Source organism: Thamnophis elegans, chromosome 7 (genome assembly GCF_009769535.1).
Source record: "Thamnophis elegans isolate rThaEle1 chromosome 7, rThaEle1.pri, whole genome shotgun sequence".
In the NCBI taxonomy this organism is placed as follows: Eukaryota; Metazoa; Chordata; class Lepidosauria; order Squamata; family Colubridae; genus Thamnophis; species Thamnophis elegans.
The window spans coordinates 37,613,261-37,640,684 of NC_045547.1; the positions used below are offsets into that span (position 1 = coordinate 37,613,261).

The 27,424-nt window shown below is 37.1% G+C and overlaps 1 protein-coding gene across 1 annotated transcript; it reads left to right on the forward strand.

Moving 5' to 3' along the window:
- The first annotated feature begins 54 nt into the window (after positions 1-54).
- Positions 55-23,974, forward strand: LTA4H (leukotriene A4 hydrolase). The gene is made up of 19 exons (XM_032221213.1): positions 55-241; positions 1,462-1,592; positions 3,435-3,555; positions 5,443-5,511; positions 8,150-8,254; positions 8,398-8,450; positions 9,575-9,647; positions 9,757-9,897; positions 10,481-10,504; positions 10,920-10,990; positions 11,077-11,188; positions 16,399-16,543; positions 16,625-16,728; positions 17,414-17,484; positions 17,953-18,007; positions 18,607-18,702; positions 20,262-20,344; positions 22,168-22,272; positions 23,456-23,974. The coding sequence occupies exons 1-19, from the start codon at positions 89-91 to the stop codon at positions 23,583-23,585; spliced, it is 1,842 nt and encodes a 613-aa protein (XP_032077104.1). The 5' UTR covers positions 55-88; the 3' UTR covers positions 23,586-23,974.
- The last annotated feature ends 3,450 nt before the right edge of the window (positions 23,975-27,424 follow it).

Sequence of the window (27,424 nt, forward strand, 5' to 3'; positions counted from 1 at the left end):
GACCCTCAGCCAATAAGGCGGTGTTAGGACTTCGTTAAATAGCGAGCGTCGCCCTGAGCCGCCCAGTGTGGAGCTGTGTGCTGGAGCCATGGCTGATGCGGACCCGAGTTCCTTCGCGGCTTCTGATGCCTGCCGCACTCACCATCTCTACTTGCGTTGCCGCGTGGACTTCGAAAGCCGATCGCTGCGGGGCACGGCGGCCCTCACCGTGCGGTCGGAAAGGGACAACCTGAGTTCCCTGGTAACGCCGCTCCTTCCATGGGGGGCGCTGGGGGGGTGCGAATTGGGGAGGGGGGGTTCTCTCGCGCTGTGTTGGGCTTCAGCGTTCAGAATTGCCCGGGAATTCGGGGTTCTGAAGTCGAATGAAGAAATAAAATAAACAACCTCAAACCCCTCGTATTTAATTCTCTTCTTGATGTGCCAGAAAGCTGATAAAGAGATGTTGCTCCTTAAGTAAACCTGCATTGGAGCAATTGGGTGTAATGTTTTCTTTGGCTTCTAGTTTAAGAAGTTGAATTAAAATAATAATTTCCTTACATGGGGGGCGGCGGCATGGTGTCCCTGCTACTTATTGTGTAAACGTAGAGCAGTACGTTTAGTAAAGGAGGGGTGTGTGTAGGATGACCATGCTCACACTCAAATACCATGAAAGAGTAATATAAAAATTAATGCTGTGAATGTGCTGCGCTAGCACTAATAAAATATTAAGTTTTCTTGGAAGTTGCATTTTATCTCCCGATAGCAGATGTTGCAAAAGCATAATCCTTCCAGGACTTTCTGCTCGGTCAAAGTATAGTTCTTAATGGAGGAATGGGGGGTGATCCTCCTCCTGTGGGGAATAATCTTTAGGGTGGGTCTTTGGCCAGCCCTGCTTCTGAGCTGAAAACAAAATTCCTCTCCAATTTTCTTGGAACAGACTCAGCATGACAGCTTCTGAAAGAAGCACAGCACAAAATACACATTTTACTCATGTTACTAGACTATATAAAATTCTAACCCTTTTTTCTAAAATGAGACATTCAATCCACAAAAATGTTTATCCTGGCCAAAATAAAGTTTTAAAGAATTTTTTGGTAATATTGTGAAATAATGTTGCTCTTTGCAGTTTAGTTCTTTCATTAAACATGTTGAAATTTTACTAGTTCTTTACTAGTTTACTACCTCTTTTTATATAAAAAGGAGAAAATGGGCCAGAGAGTAAGAATGGTTATAGGCCTTATAACAAAAGCTTACACCAGTTTTAAGACTTGAGCTGATCTAACGTTACAAACAATGGAGAAATATACAGTAATGAAGTATTTTGAACTATCTTCTATGCTAAAATATTTTAATAATATTTTAAGTAAAACTTTTAAGTGTTTTAATTATCACTTCCAGAATCTTCATTCTGGAAGTGATAATTAACTTCATATTGTTACATAGAACATTTATTTGTTATGGTAACACAGATTTATTTAACAGGTTTTGGACACCAAAGACCTAACAATTCAGAAAGTGGTTGTTAACAATCAAGTGGCTCAGTTTGTTCTTGGACAACAACACAGCTTCAAAGGAGCACCACTTGAAATCACATTACCATTCCCCTTGAGGAAGTATGCATTTTTATTTTCATACATTAGTTATCTTGCTATTACCTTGATCTTAGGACTTTATATAGGTCATTATATATGACTCTGCCCTTGCTGAATAAATGATACCACAGCATTATAACTGTTGAGAGCCAGTTTGGTCTTGTGGTTAAGGCACCAGGCTAGTAACCAGAATACTGTGAGCTTTAGTCATGTCTTAGGCATAAAAACTGGCTGGGTGACTATGAACTTTCAAAGTACTTTCAGCCAACCAACCTCCCAGCATAGTTTCTGTGGAGAAGGGTGAAGTACATAGGTTTTCTGCCTTGAGTTATTTATAGAAATAATAAAGGTGGGGCAAAAATGAGTAAAATAATTCTAATACTGTAAATATTATTCGGTGGGTCACAAGATTGTATGTTATCTTTAACAGTCTTATAATTATTAAAATTTTCAAGGCTTTTTGGCTTTCTGTTCCACAATCTCTTTGTTTTGCAATCTGGCACATCTTTCCAAAGACTTTGCTTTTGATCTTTTATTAGGAGCAATTTTTTCTTCATTCAAAAAAAAAACAGTCTAGGGTAGCCACACAGTGAGTTAGGCAGCAAATTTAACATAAATAAAAACCAAGTTTCCAGAAATAAAGTTTAAAAAATATTTTGAAAAGTAGAGAAGGAAAAGACAAATAGATAAAAAAAAATTGGTAAAGAAATCCAATTGAAAAGTGTGGATTGGGAGGCAAAAGAATAGACTTGGAAGACTGTTTTCTGAAAACTGGGGTGGTTCCCTACTTCTAAGACAGAAAGTAATTGAGGAAAACCCTCCAAAAGCAGCAGCAGGGTGAGTAATATCAGGAGAAATGCACTGCTGTACAAATTCATTTCCATAAGTTTATCTTCCAATTTTAAAATCAGGGATACTTGTTTTCTCAACACCACCCATTTGCTAATTATTCCTGTTTGTCCTTCTTGGTAATCTCCTGCTGCAGAAGAATGGATGTCAAAAGTTTTTAACCTCACCCTCTAAAGAAACTAAACAATCATACCAGAATTAAGCTGTGCCAGCAGAGAGGTGGTGGTTCATCTTCACTTCAAGAATCTTTTCATTATTGTTAGAACATTTATTTGTTAGGGTAACTCAGATTTATTTAAGAAGTTTTGGATACCAAAGACACCAATACAGAAAATGTATTGCAGTTAATTAAAATATACTATAGAAAGACTCGTGTTCTCAGAAAGTATCTGTCAATCTGGTGATTTCTGGAGCATGTTTTCTTCTTTAGTCCAAAAAGTACTACTAATTAAAAAATCAACACTGCAGGTGTGCATTATAAGAATAATACATAAGAGTAAGTTAAAGTTTAGTAGACTCACAAAAATACATTGTGGCACTTTGCCCATGTATTCAGAAGAAACGGTGCTTACATTCTCTTGTTTGTCAATAACCATTAATATATATTTGATATCTGTTCTGAGAATTTCTTAGGGATCTGATGATATAAGATTAAACTTGGTATTTGATAGGTTCATTTTGTTGTTTATTTCTTTTCAGGCAAATGGGACTCAGCAACTGACTATAATTGTTGAGCAATACATTATAAAATTATTTTGATTTGCTTTAAAAATGAAATAGACAATTGCTTTCATTAAGATACCGCATGGGTTTGTTGTTTTTTATTCTTCCAGTTGGTAACTTAAATTTTCCCCATGCTCTGTTGTGTATATGCAGTTTCTCTTGCTTTGTGGATGAACCACTAACTACTAAGGTTTTTCAACAGATATTCATCTTTGTTACAGTTGAGGTTTGAGGGATGGTTCAGGAAAGTCTTAAGTGATATTTCCAGTTTAAATATTTGAATATTTGCAGGGGCCAAGATGTAGTTGTGGAGGTCTCTTTTGAAACTTCTCCAAGGTCTTCAGCACTTCAGTGGTTCACTCCAGAGCAGACATCAGGGAAAAGACATCCATTTCTTTTTAGTCAGTGCCAGGTGAGTAGGTTGCTTTAGTGATATGTCTCATAAGTAAGCATTATTAATCTTATTGTCTGATAAAAGTCTGAGAATGCCTTAATTCCCAAACATTCATATACTGTATTTTTTGGAGTATAACCTTTTCCCCTCAAAAAAGAGGCTGAAAATCTGGGTGCGTCTTATACACTGAATACAGCATTTTTGCCTCCTGAAGCCCCGCCCCCTTCACCAGAATGGCTGTGCATAGCCTTTAGGAGGCTTTCAGGGTGCTCCTGGAGGCTGGGAAGGGCAGAAATGATGAAAACCGGGCCATTTTTGGGAGGTCTGCAGAGTGCAAAAACTTTTTTTTTAATTTGCCTGTACAAAATCTTGGTGCATCTTATACTCTGAATAATACTGTAGTATGTTGTTAATGCATCCTAATATACAGAAGATGTGCCATTAAGGGTAAAGCCATACTTGTTAGTGCTTGGTTTAACATACTTACATAAATTATATGGCTTTAAGATAAAGGTTCCCCTCACACATATGTGCTAGTTGTTCCCGATTCTAGGGGGCAGTGCTCATCTCCATTTCAAAGCCGAAAAGCCACCACTGTCCGAAGAAGTCTCCATGGTTATGTGGCTGGCATGACTAAACGCTAAAGGTGCACAGAACGCTGTTACCTTCCCACCAAAAGTGGTTCCTGTTTTTCTACTTGCATTTTTGCATGCTTTCAAACTGCTAGGTTGGCAGAAGCTGGGACAAGTAACAGGAGCTCACTCTGTTATGCGGCGCTAGGAATTCGAACCAACGAACTGTCTGATCGACAAGCTCAACATCTTAGCCACTGAGCCACCACATCCCTTATTATATGGCTTTATATATGTCTTAAATTATAATTTTACACATTCTGATTTGTATATATACTGTAAAACTTTGTAATGGACACTTCACAGCACAGTCATTTTTGACACAGCTTATGACTCGGGAACGTACAAATGTATGCCATACATTTTTGTACCGTTAATGAACTACTTCCCATGTGCCTGCCAAATTTCAGATTGCCTAAGAACATAAAAGTTTAGAAAGGAGTCTATTGAATGAGACGCAATAAAGTGTAGAGGGGTAATTAAGTTAAGGATGTGAGCCTGAATGAACTGTGACTGGATATGATTATGCAAGAATTGGATACTATGCTGCATTGTAGTATAGAATAAACATTTTACAAGTAGTCCTCAGATTACAGTGGCAATTGAACCAGATTTTCCATTGCTACACTATGCAATTGTAAAGTGCAAAGCTATGTGACCATGTCACTCGGCCACAGCAGTCCCAGTAGTCCTTTTTATAGACATATTTTTATATATAATTATATGTAGATATAATTTTTTTAAATAACAAAAATAAAGCAAAAGGAACAAAACACAAATATACAGTACATACATTATCAAAAATACGCTATAAAGTATAATATGTTAGAATAATAAAGATTTATATTGTTAGACCTATGTGTGGTTAATTATCTAATGCAAACATTCAAATATGTGTATAAACTATATGATACACTAATATATCTTGCTTTTCTTAACCTATAAACTTTATAGTTCCAGCAGTTCTGGTTGCTGTCAATGATTATATGTGATTATGACTTCCAATTTCCTGCCATCTTCCCCATTGACTTTGCTTGTGAGAAGTCAGGATGGAATTTTTAAAATTGTCATTTGACAGTAAGGACAACTGGAACTGCAAGGACTTGTTGTAAATATCATTCATTTGGCACTGTCTTAACTTTGAACAGTCACTGAATGAATAGTTGTAACCCAAAGACTGCCTATACTATTAGCCTTACCTTTAGTGGTTTGCTGCACTATCTATACAATACTATCTATACTATCTATATAAGTCCCCTTTTCTCTTCAATAGGCTACTCATTGCAGAGCTCTACTCCCCTGCCAAGATACGCCCTCTGTGAAGTTAACATATTATGCGGAGGTAAGTACTAGACTGTTCAGTTCTGTAAGGGTACTTTGGAGAGCAAAGGATTTGTGAAACATCTTTGAAGCATCCAGATCTTTTCCCTGCAAATGGATGGTACATTCATATTCCTGCATATCCTGAAGCATCTTTTATTAAAGTATTCCCCAATACTCTGGTAGGTAAGCACTCCATTTTGCAGAAATGCCTTCCTTTTGTACTAGGTTGGCCCAACATAATTGGTATAAGGTATGTTTCAAAATTGCATAGATTCCGCCAGATAGACTTACTTGAGGAAAGAAATAATTAAACGCTGAAAATATTTCAGTTAATCTTGGCAAGTATGACCTGCTCTCCGTCCTGAGAAGGGGCAAGCCTCTCTGCAGAGCCGCATGGCTGAAGTGCCCCAAGCATTTTCTCCGCATTGCTCGTGATCGACTGCTTTTTGCAATTCTGCCCCTTCGCGGGCAGCTCTATGGTAGCTGCGGTCCCCTTCATGTCGGCTCATGAAGGAGGGGAACGGGGAGGACCAATAGCTGCTGTCGCCGGATGCAGGGAGGGAAGAACTCTGGCTCTCCTGCACAGCACGGAACAGCAGGCTACTCACCTCACTGCGCAGTGGCGGCAATGGGAGGAGTCGCCACCGTCCCTGCCACCGCAGCGAACCTATGAGGGTACCCTGCTTGGCGCACGCATGAGAAAGAGGTGAGAGAAAGGGCAGGAAAAAGAGAGAGAGAAATGAGAAAATGATAAAAGGAGAGAAATGAGAGAGACAAAAAAGAGAGAAACAATTGAGAGAGAGAGAAGGGGGAGAGTGGGAGAGAAATGAGAGCTGGAGGGAGAGAATGAGAGAGGGAAAGGAGGGAAATGAGAGAGAGAAGGGGAGAGAAAGGAAGAAGAAAGAAAAAGAAAGAAAAAGAAAGAAAGAAAAAACTCTCTCAGACCTATGATGAAAGCAATGGCAAGCTAGGTCTCTTGCCAAGGAAAACTGCAATTTGCCAGAAAGCACAAATTGGAAGCAAGTCTGATTTTTTTTAAGGAAATAACAGAGATGGCAAAAAATGCATCTGAAAATAAGATTATTTATAATTTTTGATAATGTATTATATTGTCAAACTCAAAAGAAATCAAAATATATATGCTATTGTTGTTAGAACAATCTTGCCATGTTCTATCAACTTAGAGTTCACTGTGAAAAAATTACAGAGAAGCAATCTTCCACGATAAATAACTTTATTTTGGATTTGCTATCATATTCAGTGAGAAAGAAAGAAGAAGAGGGAAGGGAAAAGAAAGAAAGAAAAGGAAAGAAAGAAAGGAGAGGGAGACGAAAAATAGAGAAAAACAGCAATGAGAGGGAGGGAGAGAGAGAATGAGAGCTCCATCCATTTCCCACAGAAACCACTGAGAGCCTTAAACTGCCATGAGCCTGGGCAGGCGTGGCGGTGGTGGAGAGGCATGTGAATGGGTGGGAGTGACGTTTAGGTGGCCATGCCCAGCCATGTTTTATGGCTCCCAGTGTTTTCTGTGGGAAACGGATCCAAATGGCTCTTTGAGTGTTTAAGCTTGCAGATTCCTACTCTAGATCAATGGGGAGAGTACAACTGGATATCATCAGCATATTGATGATACTGCATCTCAAATTATAGATGACCTCTCCTAGCATATTCGTGTAGGTGTTAAATGGTATAGGTGAAACAAGCCCTGGAGCACTCTATAACAGATGGATGAAGGACCCAACATTCTCCTTGTACCATTATTGACTGAAACATTTTTCAATGGAAAGCAGAACTACTATTACATAATCCAACTCTCAGACCTCGCAAACCGTTCCAGAAAATACTGTGGTTAACATTGAAAGCCATTGAGAAATCCTGAAAGACGAGAATCATTGTGTTTCATTCTCTGAATCCTTTATGAGATCCTCCGCAAGGCGTGTGAAGGAAATGGACAATTACTAAAAATGATAGATGGATGATAGACAGACAGACCGACAATCCCAGCAAAAGCCAAGTCTGAAATCTGGCTACTATAGATACAGATAATTTGTTTTCCCGAGCACTCTCTGTAATTGCAACTCCACTGTTTTCTTGCTGCTTTTGATGCAATGGCCATATTTCTACCCATTTGGCAAGACATTGCCCTAAATATACATACAGCATAGGTTTTAATATATGAGGGAACTATGATTGGCCAAGACTTAACCTTGTGTAAAGGAGCTCTCCATATGTCAGGCCTTTATTTGTACATGCTAAATGCATGTAAGATACATTTTTAAGATTTGTTTGCTTGAACACCTCTTTTTGTTTTTTTGTAATTGTTATACTTAAAATAATTTATTTGAATTAAAGTTGTGCACTTAGTTTTTTTTTGTTAAATGCTAGATACTGAAATGTTTACTATAAGCTTATACAATTGAGGTACTGTACATATTTATATCTAAGTTTGCTTCAATGAGCTGTTGATGTAGTATAGTGGAATCAAAGCTGAAAACATAGCAAGACATAGAGGAGAGTATCTAGAAGGAGAGGGGACCATATACATAAAGCATAACAGAACTTTCTGACTTGCATTGTTGCAAAATTGTCATTTTAATTAAAAGGAAAAGTCTTATCATGTTGGATAGAAATTACAGATATGTTTTGTGTTTAACTAGATATCTGTTCCAAGTGAGCTGGTGGCTCTTATGAGTGCCAAGAGAGATGGAGACTTGCTTGATCCAGAAGATCAAACTAGGAAGATATTCCGTTTCATTCAAAATGTAAGGGCATTCAATGACATGTTATATCATATGGATGACTTTTCTTCAACAAACTGCCTTCTAAATTTAAGCTGTCAAACACATAGGTCTGTTGTAATTATGTTTGTATCTAAGAACTTACTTCCTTTCTTCCTCCCTGTTAGGTTCCAATACCCAGTTATCTGGTTGCTTTAGTAGTTGGTGCCTTGGAAAGCAGGTGAGGGTAATATAGTTGAATGCTGGTTAAGTGGATGTGGGAGGTTTAAGCTTCCTACTGCCTCAGTTGCTGTTAGTGGCTCTTGATTACTGGAAAAAGGCTGCCTGATCTCTTGGCTGGACACATCTCAGGCAATGAACCTACCAGCCTCAGTGGCGTAGTGGTTAGAGTGCAGTACTGCAGACTACTTCTGCTGCCTGCCGGCTACCTGCAATTTAGCAGTTCAGATCCCACTAGGCTCAAGGGTGGCTCAGCCTTCCATCCTTCCAAGGGGTAAAATAAGGGGGCAATATGCTGACTCTGTAAATCGCTTAGAGAGGGCTGTAAAGCGGTATATAAGTCTAAGTCCGTGATAGCGACGAAGTGGCACACACAGCCCTGTCTGTGGGCACGTATGCTGTCGCAAGCTGCTCTTCTGGTTTCCAGCGCACACTGTCCAGCTGGTCTTTGTGAGTGCCAGAGTGCTGGAAAACGGCCTGAAAAACAGCCAAAAACCAGATAATTTTCAGGCTGTTTTGAGGTCATTTTCCGGTGCTCTGGCACCTGCAAAGACCAGCTGGCCAGTGGCATGCATGTGCATTCTGGTTTGGGCATTTAGTGCCGAAAAGGTTGGCCATCATTGGTCTAAGTCAGTGTTTCTCAACATTCCCCAACAACGCATTCGCTGGCTGGGGAATTCTGGGACTTGAAGTCCAGACATCTTCAAGTTGCCAAGGTTGAGAAACACTGATCTAATTGCTATTGCTATTGCTACCAGCCACTTGGTTACCTGGTCAGTTGACTGGGAGGAATCAGATTTCATTTTCTCATTGCAAATGGCAGTAGGGAGCTATCAATTCTGTCAACTGGTAAGAAGAATCCACATGCCCAAGGGCAAGAGGTGAGGGAGAAAGTGAGGCAGATGCTTATTCTTTCTATGGTGATCAGTATATGAATGTAATATTAGTCAAGAAACAGTATTAGGAACAAAAATAACTGAAAGAATTACCTAGCAACTGTTGCATTTCAATGTTATTCACTGCAACTAATTTGCTCTAGTTAATACAATTTAACTAATGCTGCCTTGCATGGTAATGAAATCCAAACAGTATTCTTCATTTACGTAATTAAATTTTGTTCTCCAGAGAAATTGGCCCTAGAACTTTGGTGTGGGCTGAAAAGGAACTGGTGGACAAATCAGCTTATGAATTTGGTGAGGTGGGTTATTTGCATCATGATAATAGCTATATATGCTTGTGTATGTATTTGTCTTCTGCATAATCACATCTTCAAACATTAAACACTGGTTTGCTCATTCTTGTTTCAGGCTGAAGCCATGCTGAAAATAGCAGAAGATCTGGCAGGTCCTTATGTCTGGGGTCAATATGATTTGCTGGTGTTGCCCCCATCGTTTCCATATGGTGGTATGGAGAATCCCTGCCTCACTTTTGTAACTCCTACTTTATTAGTAAGTTTGATTTTATTATGGATTGCATCTCCTAGATAAAAAATACCAAATCAGTTTGACCCAATTTCATTTGTGAAATTTTCACAGTATCTTGTCTTTTGATATATCTTTATTCAGGTAGCCACTTACGACCACAATTGACCCCCCCCCCAATTTATGTTGCTAAGTGAGACATTTGTTAAGTGAGCTTTGCCCCATTTTACATCCTTTCTTGCCACAGTTGTTAAGCGAATCAGTGCAACTGTTAAGTTAGTAGCACGGTTGTAAAATGAACCTGGCTTCTCCATTGACTTTGCTTGTCAGAAGGTCACTTGACTCAGGGACACTGCAGTCGTCATAAATATGAATCAGTTGCCAAGTGTCTGAATTTTGATCATGTGGCATGGGGATTCTGCAATGATTGTAAATGTGAAAAATGGTCATAACTCATTTTTTCAGTGCTGTTGTAACTTCAAATAGTCACTAAATGAACTGATGTAAGTGGAGGACTACCTGTAAACTATTTTTTTGTCCAGATTAGACAATAATATCAGAATTATTGTCTGGTTAGAGATTTAATTATCTCCTTTTTTTGTTTGTGCAGGCTGGTGACAGATCATTATCCAATGTAAGTATAAATCTAAATTTACTCATTTATGAGGACTCAACTACACTATGAAATGTAAATGGATTTTTCTTACATAATCTTACATAAATAGCTTCAGATAATAGATATTATTAACTATTTAGTTGAAAAATATTCAATACATATTAATAAGAAAAATGGCAAAGGTTTATATTCTGTAGAATTTCATATAGAAATTTACAACTGAATACATTTAAGAGATCTAGGAGATTGTATGAGCATTGGAAAAACATAAGTTCTCCATCTTCTTCTGGCTGAATCCATTTGATGGCATTCTGCTTCATGTAATTCTGTACTCCGTGCTGTAGACATTAATTAGTAAAACAAAATGTGATTTTGCTCCTATTTGTTGTCTCTTTGAGTCAAAGAGACCACAATACATTTTTATACATTTCAGGTTATTGCACATGAAATTTCTCATAGCTGGACAGGGAATTTGGTAACAAACAAGACTTGGGAACACTTTTGGTAGGTGAAATCCAAATGTTGGAAGAATTTTTGTATGTTTAAGAGTCTATGAAGAGAAATACTCATTTATCTGCTTCATATTCTAGGCTAAATGAGGGGCATACGGTTTATCTAGAACGCAGAATTGGTGGTCGGCTGTTTGGAGAACAATTCAGGCACTTTCAGGCTCTAGGAGGCTGGCGAGAGTTACAAAACACAGTAAGTGAATTATTTGTTTATGGGGTATTTTAATGTACAAGACTACACCCTTGACACCTGAGTCTGGATAGCTAACAAATGATGGAATAAATAGTGCAAATCCATCTAAAACCAGTTTAAACTCCCCAAGCGTCTGGGAGGGGGGATTCAATACATGTATCAACACCACACCAGGAACACCTAGCCTGGTGTCTGTGGAAGAAGAACAAGTCTTTAGCACCTTATGAAAATCCCGCAATCCTCAGTCATACAAATCTTTCAGGTAATCTGAAGATAATAAGCATAATAATGAATAGGAGTGTGCAGAATTCCAAAGGTGATCTTCAGAAACTCCAGCCATAGCACTTGCTTGCAATACCTAAAGCAGTTGTCTCCTTTGCTGGAATTGTGTATCAGGCAGCCACATGATTTGGAAAAAGCTGCTTTAAAATGTGGGAAAGATGTTCTGTGTTTATTTGCATGGCCTGGATTCTTTTTATGGCTAAAAATTTAAACCGCTGCCTAATTAAATAATGGCATTTATTTTGTACTAAAATGCATTGAACTGAACCGGTAGACCTTTACAATAGTTAATTTAGTGACCGTTCAAAGTGGTGCGGTGGCCTAGAGGTGGAGCTCTCACCTCACAATCAGGAAGCTGTGAGTTTGACCCTAGGTAGAGGCAGATATTTCTCTCTCTGGGCACACTAAGAATTTCTCTGCTGAACAAAACTCTCCATTGGCAACAGGAAGGGCATCCAGCCATTAAAACATTCTGCTAGCTCCATTCAGAAGCCCAGACTCCACCCCACAAGGGATTATTAAGTGAAGATGATGATTTAGTGACCGTTCAAAATTATTATTAAGTGAAGATGATGATTTAGTGACCGTTCAAAATTACAACAGCACTGGAGAAAGTAACATGATCATTTTTCACAATGCAGATGCTTCACAATGAACTCATAGTTATAATAATAGTTGCATTGTCCTGAGATCATGGGAATCATCTTTTGCAACCTTCTGACAAGCAAAGTCAATGGGGAAGCCAGTTCACTTAACATCCGTGTCCCTAACTTAACGACTGCAGTGATTCACTTTAAAAGCTGGGGCAAGAAAGGAGGCAAAACTCATTTAACAAATGTCTCACTTAACAACATAATTTTTGGGCTCAATTGTGGTCATAGGTCGCGGACTACTGTATTAAATAAAGATATTTTAAGTATTAAATGTGCATTTTTTAAAGAGTTTAAAGTAAATGCACCTGACTTCAAGAAACAAAACTATACTTTCCTTTTCCTTAAACTGACTATTAATTTTTGGAAATGTTTGCTTTTTTGCCACCTCTTTGGCATTTTCAATATTTAAAGTGAGAAATAAATACTTACATTAAATTAAATAAATCCAGTAAGCAGAAGCAGAAGAAGTATATAAAACAAGTTGAAGAATTCTTTATTTAAACAAGACACAGATGTGTAGAACTTAATTCAGAAAAGACTAATAATGAAACATTTATTTGATTAGGAAGTCCCATTTATGAGTATTGTTGGAGATGTAGTCAATACAATAATACAATAGCAGAGTTGGAAGGGACCTTGAAGGTCTTCTAGTCCAACCTCCTGCCTAGGCAGGAACCCTTATACCGTTTCAGACAAATGGCTATCCAACATCTTAAAGACTTCCAGTGTTGGGGCATTCACAACTTCTGGAGGCAAGCTGTTCCACTGATTAATTGTTCTGTCAGGAAATTTCTCTTCAGTTCTAAGTTGCTTCTCTCCTTGATTAGTTTCCACCCATTGCTTCTTGTTCTACCCTCAGGTGCCTTGGAGAATAGTTTGACTCCCTCTTCTTTGTGGCAACCCCTGAGATATTGGAACACTGCTATCATGTCTCCCTAGTCCTTTTCATTAAACTAGACATACCCAGTTCCTGCAACTGTTCTTCATATTTTTTAGCCTCTAGTCCCCTAATCATCTTTGTTGCTCTTCTCTGCACTCTTTTGAGTCTCCACATCTTTTCTACATCGTGGCAACCAAAACTGAATGCTGAACCAGGGGTGGGTTGCTGCTGGTTTTACTACTGGTTCGCAACACGTGCTGTTCAATGTAAATTGTTTTTCGTGCATGCGCAGAACAATTTACAGTGAACTGCATATGTGCAATCACTAAAAACCAAAATGGTAGCAGCCCAGCAGCAGCCAGTGAACCGCTGTCGGTTCTGTGACCCAGACCTGAATTCCACTACCAGTTTGGCCGAACCAGGAGCAACCCATATCTCGTTCTCATGTTTTGCTACTGAAATGCCCCTTCAAAGTGGCAATTTAAGCAACAGTAGTCAAATTTTGGAGACAGTGTGCAGACTTCCTTATTTTAGGCAGGAAAGCTTTCTGTTTTTCTTGTATTATTTGAGGTTTTATAGCTAACCACCATCACTATTTTGACTTTTATTGGGGAAAAGAGCCAGACGTCCATGAAATAAAAAGGAAGTGTATTTTGAGGAACAAAATCTAAAATCATTTTAGTGAAAACATTTTGAACTTATACAACTTCCCTCTCTCTTTAAAAATTGCTTTATGTCTGATGATGATCTAGATATGGCAGGGTAGACATTACAGTGCCTAAAGCTTTATGAGCTGGAAAAGAACCTGATTGATAGACTTTATTCAATTTTTATAGTTGCTCACTTCACATCTGCAACTCTAGGCAGCTCACAACAATTAAAAACAATAGCAGGAACAATAAAAATGCAAATAAAAACAGCATATGACTATGTTAAAAACTACTGAAGGAAATTCAGACACAAAACAGTCACAATTAGTGAGTAAATGCAAGCAATACATCTGATTCAGCAAAACCATTGAAGAGGCTCACCACTTCCACTGGTCCCTTAAGTATGGTGGCACAGCCATGTCTTCAGGGACTTTCTAGATGCCAGAAAAGTAAAGACAAGTCCAGAAAAATTATTTTTTATTTATTTATTTATTTATTTATTAAATTTTTATTCTGTCTTTAGTACTTTATAAGTTACTCGGGGCAGCAAATATTATATAATACTACTTATTAAAGGAGAATATTTGTAGCTCAGGGTTGGTCCTCTCTGAGTTTGCTTGTTTTCTTGCAGACATTTTGTTACTCAAACTACATAACATCATCAGTGCTAGTGAGGAGTGTAGTTTGCTGCTGTCAGTTTATATTCCAGTGGCTTGCCTATCAATTTTTGGTGGGCGTGGTCTTGGGAATTCTTGGATTGGGCTGTTTGCTGTTGGCTTGAATGTGGCATTTGCTTGATTGCTGGTCTGATGTTAACCTTGAAATTAATATATGCCAGGAATGTCAAATTGGCGGCCCGCAGGCTGGATTCATCACACATAGGCCATGCCCACCCCAGCTCTGCAAAGGGGAAAAACATCATGTGATGGCAATGTGACACCACAAGTTTGACATCTGTGATCTATGCTGATCTGGGTGCTGATTGCTGGTGGAGAGATGCTTGGGTCTTTTTGTTCTCTTTAGGGCTGGGTGCCAGTATCTTTTGCATAGATGTTGTTAATATTTATGTGTCTTGATAGCTGATTTGTCAGAGTGCCAGGCTTCTGAAATTCCCTGCTGTTTTTGGACTTGGCTGAGCCTTAGGATGGTCACATTTTCCCAATTGAAACTATGGTTAAATCTCCATAGGTTGTGAAATTAAAGAATTTTCATCTTGTTTTCTGACTGGTAGTTGGTATTCATGGATGCATTTTGCCAATCTTCTGCCTATTTGTCGTACATAGCAGTTGTTGCAGTCCTTACATTGTAGATGACTCCTGTTTTTTCTTCTGGGTTGTTGAGTCTTTTGGGTTGCTTAGGATGTTTTTAAGGGCTTTAGTTGTCTTGTGTGCTATGCTGATTGTTAGGTAAGCTCCCTGTTGGGAGAGCAAGTACGTTCAGAGAAGCGTTGTGAGAGTTGTGTTGGAGAACACACAAACCAGCATACAGACACACTGCAGTTTAAATAGGCTTTTAGTTTCATGGAAATAGAGGTCATACACGGATAAGACAGTCAGCCATTAATGTCTTTCAGTTAAGGGATAATCCAAATAACATAGTCCATAAACATACAAACAGTCCGGTACCCAAAGTTTGCTAGCAGTTGCAAAACTTACAATAGCTCACGGCACTTTCTAACAGCCAGCTTCCAAAACAGATCAGATCAGCCCAACATCTTAACAAACAGAGAGCTAACAGTCATTCTGGCTCCCTCGTATGGCCGATTGAGGAAAAACAGCCACCAATCACATTTTACAGCATGATTTAAAAAAAACAGGTAGAACATCAATACATGATTTATATATTGCCAACCCAACTGTTAGATTATATTCCTAACACTGATTCCATGTGATTGTAGGAGTCTGTTGATGGTTTCTGAAATATTCTTGATGTATGCCTTGTAATTCTTTTTAGAGTTTGTGTTGGTTGTGCTTTATTGGGTTGAGTGGTCAGGGACTTTTTGATAAAGTTGTGTGAGCTTCTATTTTGTTGTATACATCCTCTATTTCCTTTTTTTTTTTTTTTTTGCTGTTCCAGATTGCTGCAATGTGTTTGGGCTTGTCCTTCCTTCTCCTATTTTCCCCACAACAACCACCCTATGAGGTGGGTTGGACTGAAAGAAAGGGGGACTGGTCCAAAGTCCCTCGGCCAGCTTTCATACCTATAATGAGACTAGAACTCATATTCTCCTGGTTTCTAGGCCAGCATTTTAACCACTACATCAAAGTGAAGCACTAGTTCCAAAGGGCAGGCACCAAAGCTCTCTTCCTGGGTCCCATCAGATGACATTCCTTGGTAGATGGCACCCATGGCATGGTTGTCTTGGCAGATCTGATGAGACGGGTATATGTAAATGGGGAGAAGCAGCATTTCAAATATCTCAGTCTTGTATCATGTGGGGCTCAATTGGGTATTACCAGCACCTTAAATTGTACCCAAATTTATTTGATATTTGGGACTCCTTTTCTTCTTCTTTTTTACATCAATCTTCTTTCTTCTTTGTTAGTGCTGAACATAGGTTTTTATTTTGTTATTTTGTTTTTGTTTGTTTTTGTGTTTTGTATTTTACCTTCTATGATAAAACAAAATAAATATACTTTAAAAAAAAGAATTGTACTCAAAAGCATACAGGTAGTCAAAACGGCTTGCAAAACAGAGATGTAATGTGTGCTGCTAAATAAATCTTAATTTTCATAACTTTTCTAGATTAATAACCTTGGAAGCACAAATGAAGTGACAAATTTGATCCCTAATCTGAAGGAGTTAAACCCTGATGTTGCATATTCTTCTGTTCCATATGAGAAAGGCTTTGCTTTATTGCTTCATCTGGAGCAGCTGCTTGGTGGACCAGGTATTAATTTATTATAAAACTACATGATTTTCTTTAACCAAGACATTCTACTATTGATTAACATATGTCATACTCACACAGATGTCTTCATTGGCTTCTTAAGAGCATACATCCAACAGTTTGCATACAAGAGTATAGTGACTGAAGACTGGAAGAATTTCCTCTACTCCTATTTCAAGGATAAGGTTAGGTGCTATTCTTATCATTCAAGATTTTACTTACAATTCAAACTAAAAGAATGGAATGAAAGGAAATGAAATCAAATTGTTTTATACACAATCCTTTCAATAAACTGTTTTGCTTTTTTTATTTATCCAATTTGTAAGATGCCCCATTTCACCCACTTAAAAGTTACAGACATGACAATTTTAGTAGCATAAATATAGGTAATGAATTGATTAAAATAAAGACTAATTTCTTCAAAGTTGCTCCCCCGAGGAATATGTTGAAACAAAATATGTCATTAGGAGGATTACAGCATAGGGATTTAAATGATAAAGAAAAGCAGCACAGTAATTTAAATTCACATAATATTCAGGATTATATGGCTGGGGAGCAGAATACTAATATTTTTGAAGAAATATGTATAAAAAGTATCTTATTTAAATATTTATACCTGCGTGCATCCAGCAAAGTCAACCCATGCTTTAATTATTAATGACTAAATTGTATTATATTCATTATAAGTAAAATCTATCTCTGAGAATCTGGAGACGTGATGATTTATTACATATTCAACTGCATTTAATTTGTTTTGGTGACTTTTTTTTAAAAAGTGGGGTATGTTACATTGTAAGAAATTGATACGACTTTAAAAGCAATTTTGGTTCACTACCACATTTTGGCTAATAGGATGTCATTTTTTTCTAGGTTAATGTTCTTAACAAAGTTGACTGGAATGCATGGATGCATACTCCTGGTATGCCACCAGTAAAACCTGAGTAAGAGTTTTTCTCTAGTAGCTCTCCCCATCTCCTTATTTACAGGCAGAGCTTTTAGTTGTATTTTTAAAGCTATAGCTTAATAAAGATGGTTTTTTTTAAAATCTACTTTATCTGTTCCGGATCTTTTGTTTGTTAAGCATTTAGTTGATTGCTAGATGAATATGGGACACATTGTTCTTTACATGATCCAAATCTACGGTGCATATAGAATAGTTTTGTATAAAAATTAAACATTATTTAAAAAATCAATATTACCAATATTGTTCAAAAATCAAGTATCAAATAGCTATGAAATATTTTTGAATTTTTTAAAATTCTACATATCTATAAGCAAAGTTCTTTATATTACATAACCTGCTACAATGCATGTAGAGCATTAGATATGTGCCAAAAATAAACATGTAATATATTTGCATATGAACATGCCCACACATAATTTTACATTTCCTGTTTTTTCCCCATCAGATATGATACTACATTGTCAAATACCTGTGTTGCCTTGAGCCAAAGATGGATCAAAGTGAGTTAATGACTTCTAATGCACAGAAGGTTTTATGTTTGTCAAGGGTTATTTTAGTGTTCCGCTTTGCATTGACTCCCACTTTCATAGTATAGAATTTAATACAAGGTTGTTGACAACTTGCCTTTATACTGAAATACTGTTTCATAAACTGCTGTTTTAGACTGTTTTGAACATTATTTCTCCATATATGTATATATTGGTGTTAGTATGAGTGTGAGAGACATTGCATGAATTTACTCAATTAGCAATAGGTACTTGCTGTAATGCTATGATATAAAGTTGTTCATAATTATGGGGAAGCAAGGCTTTAATTTTCCTTATTGTGATTGGAATAAATTACACATTTGGTAGGAAGTATATTCTAATCTTGACTTTGCAGATATTTGTTATCTTTATAACTCTAAGTATGTAGGACAAAAACATTTCTTGTCTTTAAAGGAAACTAAAGTCCTTGGTGTTTGATCCTTATTTACCAAAGTAAGGTTTGATAAGTAAAATCCTTCTGAATGTAGATCCTGGTATTTTAGAAACTGGGATTTTGCACATCCCTGCCCTTGTGTGTGTTTCACATTTCTTCCCAATTTTGCTTCCTTTAGGCCATTGAAAGTGATCTTGGTTCTTTCAGCTCAGCTGATATAAAAGATATGTCTTCTCACCAACTGATTGAGTTCCTTGCACTCCTGCTGTTGGAGGTAAGTGATTGCCAGCCAATTGTCATTCAAGAGTATATGTGTTCAGCCTGACATTGAAAAGGATTTTTTTTCAAGGAATATGGAATGAACCTAGCGGTTTAGACAGTATTTCATTAATTTGGAAAATTGAATGTTTATTATCAAATTGTTTGGCTACCCATCTCGTCTGAATAATTCTGGGAAAAGTCACAACAGGTGAAAAGATAGCAACTAATACTTCTAAGTATTAGTACTTACAAAAGACCTCGACTTACAGAAAGTTCATTTAGTGATCGTTTGAAGTTACAATGGCACTGACAAAAGTGATTTATGATGATTTTTCATACTTATGACCGTTGCAGCATCCCCACGGTCACATGATTTACATTCGAATGCTTGACAACTGACCCACATTTATGATGGTTGCAGTGTCACGGAGTCATGTGATCACCTTTTGCGACCTTCAGGCAAAGTCAATGGGGAAACCAGATTTATTTAACAACCATATCACTCATTTAAGAACTACAGTGATTCACTTAACAAATGAGGCAAGAAAAGAATTTGTTAATCATAAAATAGATTAACAAATCTCTCACCAACATAAATTTGGGGTTCAATTGTGATCATAAGTTGAGGATTACCTGCATACAAATATAAATTAAAATTAAAAAACCAGAAAATCATGATCAGCAGAATTCATTCTACCTTAGTTCATGTTTTCAGGGCCTTCCTAAAGGCTGGGAGGGTCAGGGCCAATGTACGTAGTAGGCCTTTATAGGTCATAACCAGTGCCTTAAATTGGACTTGGAACCAATGCTGCTCACAGAACTGGGGAGTAAAGTTTTCTGTTTGAGGACAACTCATGCCAATACATTCTATACCAACTGCAGCTCCTGGATGCTCTTCAAGGGCAACCCCATATACAGTCATTTCATCATTGAAGTGATGACCAAGGTATGAATGAGTAGAGCCTCTGGTTCAGGAACCTGTGCAACTGGCACACAACATGGAGTTGCACAATGTTATTTTTTTATTATGCCAATGTATAAATATTGAGATATGATAGCTCAATGTGATATTCTTCCATTCATAAACATGGGGAATGATGAACTCAAGCAAGCTTTTCGTTCAAATGTTTCCTTCTTCCTTATTTGGGTAAGCATAAGGCAAGGATTTACATTACAAATTAACCAACTATTTTTTTTAATATAGTAGATGTTAGTTTTGAAGGGCTCTGGGTATGCTAGGTAACTATCAGAACAAGGAAAGCTGAGGGACTTTCCTTAGAAATAGATTGGATGCCAAAAGAAACAATGCTAGGAATTGTTTACTTAACTTTCTTAAGTCTATTTGATGAATACAGTTCAAAGGCAAAATGAAGTTTTATAGTAATAATATTATCTGCTCTGAATTGCACTTTTCTACAATAGAGTGAGCGAATTTCCAGAAACACTGCTTAGAAACTGGCATTGTTACTTAGAAATAAAGATATGTTGTTGTGGTTTTTTCTCCCATTTCCTTTTCCTCCTTGTGTGTCCTTCCCTTTCTATCTCACTCACACATTATTTCAAAATTTATAGAATCCTCTTCCAGTGAGCCACGTGAGTCGAATGCAGGAAATCTATGACTTCAATGCAACAAACAATTCCGAAATCAGATTCAGGTTCGTTGCAAATATAGAAATAATATATTGAAATGGGTGCAAATCAAGTTTTTCTACTTAGTCCTATTGAATGTATACCTAAATTTCTCATGATGGAGATTTGTTACATGGGAACAAATATATAGAAGTAAGCAGTTGTTCAAGAATGAGAACATGACCCCTGGGAAATTTGAAGAAGGTGAAAGATGATACTTTTTGTTTTGTTTTGTAGTTAGGCTCCTTTAAATGATGAATTATATCTGGCAAAACCAGTTGCTTCGTTAGAAACTTTTGGAGATTTAATTTATTTACTTTGATGCCAACAAACATTGTTATTTAGACTATTAAGCTTTTGGCTAAGTAAGCCACTATTATACCTTGTTTCTCTAAAAATAAGTCCTCCCGGATAATAAGGCCAATCGGGGCTTTGAGCGCATGTGCTAAAATAAGTCCTCCCCTGAAAATAAGCCCACCCCGAAAATATTGCAACATAGTCGCAGCCATGAAGTAACCAAGCTCGTCACTTCCGGCACCTCAAGAATAATAAGACCTCCCCAAAAATAAGGCCAAGGGCTTATTTCAGGGGTCAAAAGAATATAAGACCCTGTGTTGTTTTATCAATTCGCATTCAACCGCAATTTCCTATTTTGGTCTTCAGCAAGCAACATCGGGTTTAAAGAGATAAGAATGAACATTCCAAATGGGAGGAAAGGGGAAATGATATATGGGCCTGACAGTCACTCACCTACATTTTTTAAACCAAGAATGTAGATTGTCCAACCTGTAGAGAGTGCTGCCAGTTTTTAAAATTCTAAATTTTGATTTGTCAGTTTGATTATTCATTGTCTATATGTTATGTGCAGGAGCCTTGAAGATTGGTTTAATTGTTCATGAAGCACTGAAAAAGAGTCTCTCACTGTCAATAGCTTGATTTGATGCATGTTGTAGAACAGGGCTGTCAAAACTCCCAGCCCAAGGGCTGGATGCGTCACATGCTGGCCACACCCACTCCCGATTTAGCGAAGGGGGAAAAAGTCCTGATATATCATGTGATGCCTCCATGATGATGTGAGTTTGGCACCCCTGTTGTAGAATAAAGCAGATTGACACGATTTTTTTTTTAAAGAAAACCTACCGAAAAGTTGAAAGCATATGTCCAATGTGCGATAAAACTTTAGGGGATAAATTTTTTTAAAATATGTCTATGCAAGCGATATCTTGCCAAGATTGCTTGTGCATCTTGCGTGCAGTGTTATTTTTCTAAACCCTACTGCTTGAGGCAAATTATCATTTTTAAAGCTTTTCTTGTGTGCCAATTACCATATTTTTTGGCGTATAAGACGGACCTTCCCCCCTCCCCCTTAATAGAGTGTAGAAATGTTGGTGCGTCTTATACATCGAATACAGCCATTTTTGGCCTCCCAAAGCCCTGCCCCTGCATCCCATTTTTGTGAAAAACAAGCCGTTCTTTGAAAAAATGGAGGCTTTTTTGCCTTACCCCAGCCCTATTGAAGCCTGCAGAGTGCTGCTGGGGACTGAGGGAAGGCAAAAACTTTTTTCTTACTCTTTGAGATCTTGGTGCGTCTTATACACCAGTGTATCTTATAGTCTGATTTTTTATAACTGAATATCTGGGGGGGGGGAAGATAAATTATATAAGTAACTATGCTTAATTTGCATAGTGGTTCAATTTAGGAACAGCATATTGTAGAATCTGGATTATTATTAATCATATATAAAAAGTATTCATATATATATCATTGTTTAAAAATTGTTAAGTGGTTTATAGTAATATAAATGAATACAATAAAAAGTGAAATGAACTTAATCTCACTACCTTTCAGATGGCTCCGCCTCTGCATTCAAGCCAAGTGGGAAGCTGCCATCCCTCTAGCTCTAAAGATGGCTACTGAACAAGGCCGCATGAAATTTACTCGTCCATTATTCAAGTAAGACAAATGTTTGTCCTTGTCAAAATGTTTTAGCCATTTTCCTGATCATTGACTTAAATGTCACTTTTGACTTTTTCAAAATCATCAGTATCAGAATTATAATGCAAATATATAACTCCCTTATGAACCATTTTAATGTGGAATTTGTAGTAGCTTCTTATTAGTCTCTTTCTTTTCATATACCAAACAGTACAAATTTCACACCCTGGATGTTGAAGGAACAAGAGTTACAACCTTTTTTATGAAGCTGGCATTGCTGTTTTATAATGTCATTTTTACAGTTAAAATAATTAATACATTAATACCTAAAGAATAGCTGTTATTATAAGATCATATAGGACAAAGGTGTCAAACTGGCAGCCCCTGGACCAGATGCGTCACATGCAGGCCACGGCCACCCCAACTCATGAATGCAACATCCCAAAACATCGCAACAAAAAACAGCGAGTTTTTAAAATAATACTGTTACTAAAGATCATGTTGTTGATCATATTTGACTGAAGCAAGCAGTCTAACAGGCAGAGGAATCATATTTATATGAATATATATATATATATATATATATATATATATATATATATATATATATATATATATATGTTATATTTATGCTGATAAATAAATAAAGGGAGACTAACAAAAAAGGCAACAGTAAAAAATATTGGGACAGAGAGTGGAAGTGTGACCTTCTTCCCATACTTGGGCATACCAGGGGTTGTGACTTTAAGTTATATATATATATATATATATATATATATATATATATATATATATATATATATATATATATATATATATATATATATATATATATATATATATATGCATTTTGAAAATGTTAATTAGACTAGCTGAGACCTTGTTTTGTTTTATCTATCACTCCATTTTGGGATTTTTAAAATAGCAGATGTATATACATACTTTACATAAATAAAGTAAATTCTGCACATTAGGCAGAAATGTAACTAAGTAAGTTCAAAAACAGTTCATGCAAATCTTCTCCTATTTATCATGTAGCACTTTTCTCAAAATTCTTGAATATACTCCCAATGGAGTAGATAAACTATGTGCTCTTACTTAGTTCAGAGTGCAGTTTTTATTATGTGCAACACTGTACTGATAATGAAAACAAAAGCACTAAAACCATTTTTTTTTTGTTGTTATGTGGGATTTTTTATAGGGATCTCTATAAATTTGAAAAATCACGTGACCAAGCCATCAGTGCCTTCCAGCTGCACAAAATATCTATGCATCCAGTGACTGCAATGTTGGTATCCAAAGATCTGGGCCTGGAGGGACAAACAGCCTAACTTCTGCAGAGTTCATGGTGCTGACCTTGTATAAGAGAATTTTGCTATTCCTCTTCACTCTCTTGCCAAAACATACAAATAAAATCATGGTAGATCTCATTTGATTTCTTTACATTGTCTTCTGAACCTGGAACAAAGAAGCTTCTACGTTTTCTAGAGCTTTGCATTTCTGCTACATACATGTTATGCAAAACTGGAAAAAAAAACCTATATTTTTCTACACTTCGCTACATTAGTTCTACTTTTACCACAACAAATACAGGTACTAGTGGACTTTATTGAAACTATGCTCTTTGAGTTCTACCTGCAATATCTTTTTATGTTGGTATACTTAATAATGTAATCATTGATTTCATCAGAAGAGTGAAATAAACAATGAACAGATAAAACTATCTGATTTATATTCTTTCTTTAACAATGTTGGTATAACTTTCATGTCTGATTCATGAGTCAAATCATCTTTAAAATATAAAGGCAGAAATAATTAACTGGTTTATTTATATTTATAAGATTTATGTGGTATGGTGGCTTGCTATGGTGGCTTTGGGTGATGTACAAAGATTAAAACGCAAAACCCATGGCACATAACTCCTGGCACTCAGGATAAAACAACTATCTTGTTCATCTAGAAATGCAGTAGAGCTCATCTAACCTCCTGACTCAAACACCTGCGCTTTCTGCCTTGCGAATGGGTAACAGAGTCAGGGCTGTCTGAATCTTTAGAGGGATGCTGTTCTGTAGGGCAGGTACGAATCAACTTAACAGCAGTCTATTTAGTGACTGTCTGAAGTTACAAAGGCATTGAAAAAAGTGACATGATCATTCTTCACACTTAACAAAGCATCCCCATGGTGACATGATCAAAATTCAGACTAGTTCATATTTTTTTAATTAAAAGTTTTTTTATTTTTATTTTTCAAAACAGACACAATACAAAAAATCCTCTTCCTTTACATACTGTAGAAAGTGTATCAGTTGGTTACAAAAGGTTTTCGTGCATTTCTTTCACAGTCATCCATGATTCATATTAATTCTAGTATTTTAAATCAAATATATTTGTACATATTACCATCATCCTATCCCCATTCTCGTTTGACTATAATTGTTTAAACGTCCATCATAAAACATACCAAAACTCAAGACATTACCACATATTGGCATCTCATTTGCTATTTCTAGTATCCCAATAACACTTCCTTATGGCCTATTCTAGCTAAAGATCAATAACATTTAGTAACAAAAGTTTCTAATCTTCCTTTCCAAATTGTTTACAATTTACATCCAATTTCCCTATGTTGTACTCATACCTATATATATACATTGTTATCATCATCTCTCCTTTGTTTGACTATATCCATTATCATAATTTAGTTCTTTTTTTATTAATCTTTATATGTAACCAAATCATTTCTCATCTTCCTTTCATAGGTGCCATTCAATATTAATATCCAATTACTACTTGTTATACCAATACATATATATACATTATTATCATTTTCAATTGTTTATTTAACCATATCTATTGTCACTAAATTTCACTAACTCCAATAGTTTTAGGTTAAACACTTTCATCTATCAGCCTGTATCTTTCCAGTAGTGAAACAGTCTCATATCTTCTGCCATTTGTGGCATCAGTCCTCTAATCGTCTCCTTAATCAAGTTTGTATGGACTCTTCTTTGCAACTCTGCCGAAGTACACCCACATTACACCTGTCCTCCGCGAGCTGCACTGGCTACCAATTGGTCTCCGGATGCAATTCAAGGTGTTGGTTATTACCTTTAAAGCCCTACATGGCTTAGGGCCAGCGTACCTTCATGACCGCCTACTGCCACATACCTCCCAGCGGCCAGTAAGATCCCACAGATTGGGCCTCCTTCAGATGCTGTCAGCCAGACAGTGTCGGCTGGCAGGCCCCCAGAGAAGAGCCTTCTCTGTGGCTGCTCCGACTCAGCTATCCCCAGAGATCCGGACCATACCCACTCTCATGGCCTTCAGGAAAGCTGTAAAAACCTGGCTGTTCTGGCAGGCCTGGGGCAGCCCCGATTAAAATGAATGTATGTGGTGTTGTGATTTTAAACTGTCTCTTTTTTTTCTCTCTCTCTCTCTTTTTTTCTCTCTTTTTTTTGTAAGCTGCCTGGAGTCCTTCGGGATTGGGCGGCATATAAATTTTGATAATAAATAAAATAAATAAACTTGTTTATTGATTCTCTCATGTAATTTCAATGCCCTTCTTTTTCCTTAATCAGCTTGTCTTCAATTGTCAGTGTTGTTATCAATGGTGTTACTAATAAAATTTCTCCCTTTAAACCCATAAGTTCGTTATTTTTTCTTCTTCTATGTCTAGCCATCTAGGGTAGGGTTCCCATCCATCTGGTTCCCTTTTCCATATTCCCCTTTTTCCATTTACAGACAGAAACCATTCACCATAGATGTCAACAGATTTGATTTCTTTGTAGTCATTTTTCTCTTTATTGCTTGGGACTCTACCCTCTATTTTTCCCATTTGATAAGCATTTCCATCCTTTTCATCATATTTTTCTGTTAGGTACTCTAATTTTTCAAACATTTTCTCAAATGTATTTGATAATTTCAAATTTTAATTGCAAATATTATCTCTTGCAAGCTGATAGATTCTGTTGTTGGAAATAAGCCATTGTTTCCAGCTGTAGAAACACTGCTGCTCTGACTTGGAAGATTTTTACAAGGTTATATCTAGGTTCACCATGAGATCTCTTCAAAGGAACATTTGTGTAAACAAATGGTGCTTTACTTCTTATCACTTTCTATAAACAATCTGAGATTTTAAAGTTTCAGACCAGAATAATCAGTAGTGAAAGTAAAACTATTTTGTTTTCAATACTCAAGTTTCCAGTCTTCGAGTAGCAGTTATCTCTCCCTTTCTTGTTACAATTGTTGCAATTCTCTTTGTTACAATTCTCTTTTAATATTCCAAGTTTTTAAAAAAGTCAAATTCTTACATGAAATAGAGAAGAAAGAGTAAAAGACACATGTAGTGATGACTACATAACACACCGACCAAAACCATCCAAAGCTTAATTCCGCTGTTTATTTCTTTTATTCTTAGATTTAAATTAGCTTTAAGTTTTTTTACAGGCAGGCTATTTTAAAACGGGTAAAAATTCCTCACCAGCTGTAAATACTTTCTCTTCCGTTTCCTTCCGTTTTGGAGCCATCCCTACTTCATCAGCCTAGGGGCTGAGCTTTTAACACCAGCTGAGAGACCTTCTCCTGCATCAATCAGGGACTTTGCGATGGCCTTGTGATCAGCAGAACGTAGTCTTCCTGTTCATCGTCTCTACGGGACGGTTTAGGTCCAATTGGACCACCCAGCGAAAAAAGTATTGGCAGCAATCTCGGAGCATCGAGATCAGTGACCATTTTGTAGCGACATAGGCTCCTCCTCCCCAACTAGTTCATATTTTTGACGTTTGCAGTGTCCTGGGGTCCTTTGTGACCTTCTGAGAAGCAGAGTCAATGGGGAAGCCCGATTCAATTAACAGCCTTGTTACTAATTTAACAACTGCATTGATTCACTTAACAACTGTGGCAAGAGAGGTCGTAAAATGAGGCAAAACTCAACAAATGTCTCACTTATCAACCCAAATTTTCGGCTCAATTGTGGTCGTATGTTAAAGACTACCTGTACTGCTAGAAAGCCTTCACTGCAGGGTCTAACAAGATATCATGGTTTTGACAAAGGGACTGAGAGCATGCCCTCTGCTAGGTCCGTTTAGGTCAGGGATAGTCAACCTTTTTATACCTACTGCCCACTTTTGTATCTCTGTTAGTAGTAAAAATTTCTAACCACCCACCGGTT

Excerpts from the sequence above, each read along its gene's own strand:
- LTA4H (XM_032221213.1), top strand. The coding sequence starts at position 89 with ATGGCTGATGCGGACCCGAGTTCCTTCGCGGCTTCTGATGCCTGCCGC. Across the intron at positions 16,544-16,624 it reads GCAGCTGCTTGGTGGACCAG|ATGTCTTCATTGGCTTCTTA; the intron begins GTATTAATTTAT and ends ATACTCACACAG. Across the intron at positions 22,273-23,455 it reads TTTACTCGTCCATTATTCAA|GGATCTCTATAAATTTGAAA; the intron begins GTAAGACAAATG and ends GATTTTTTATAG.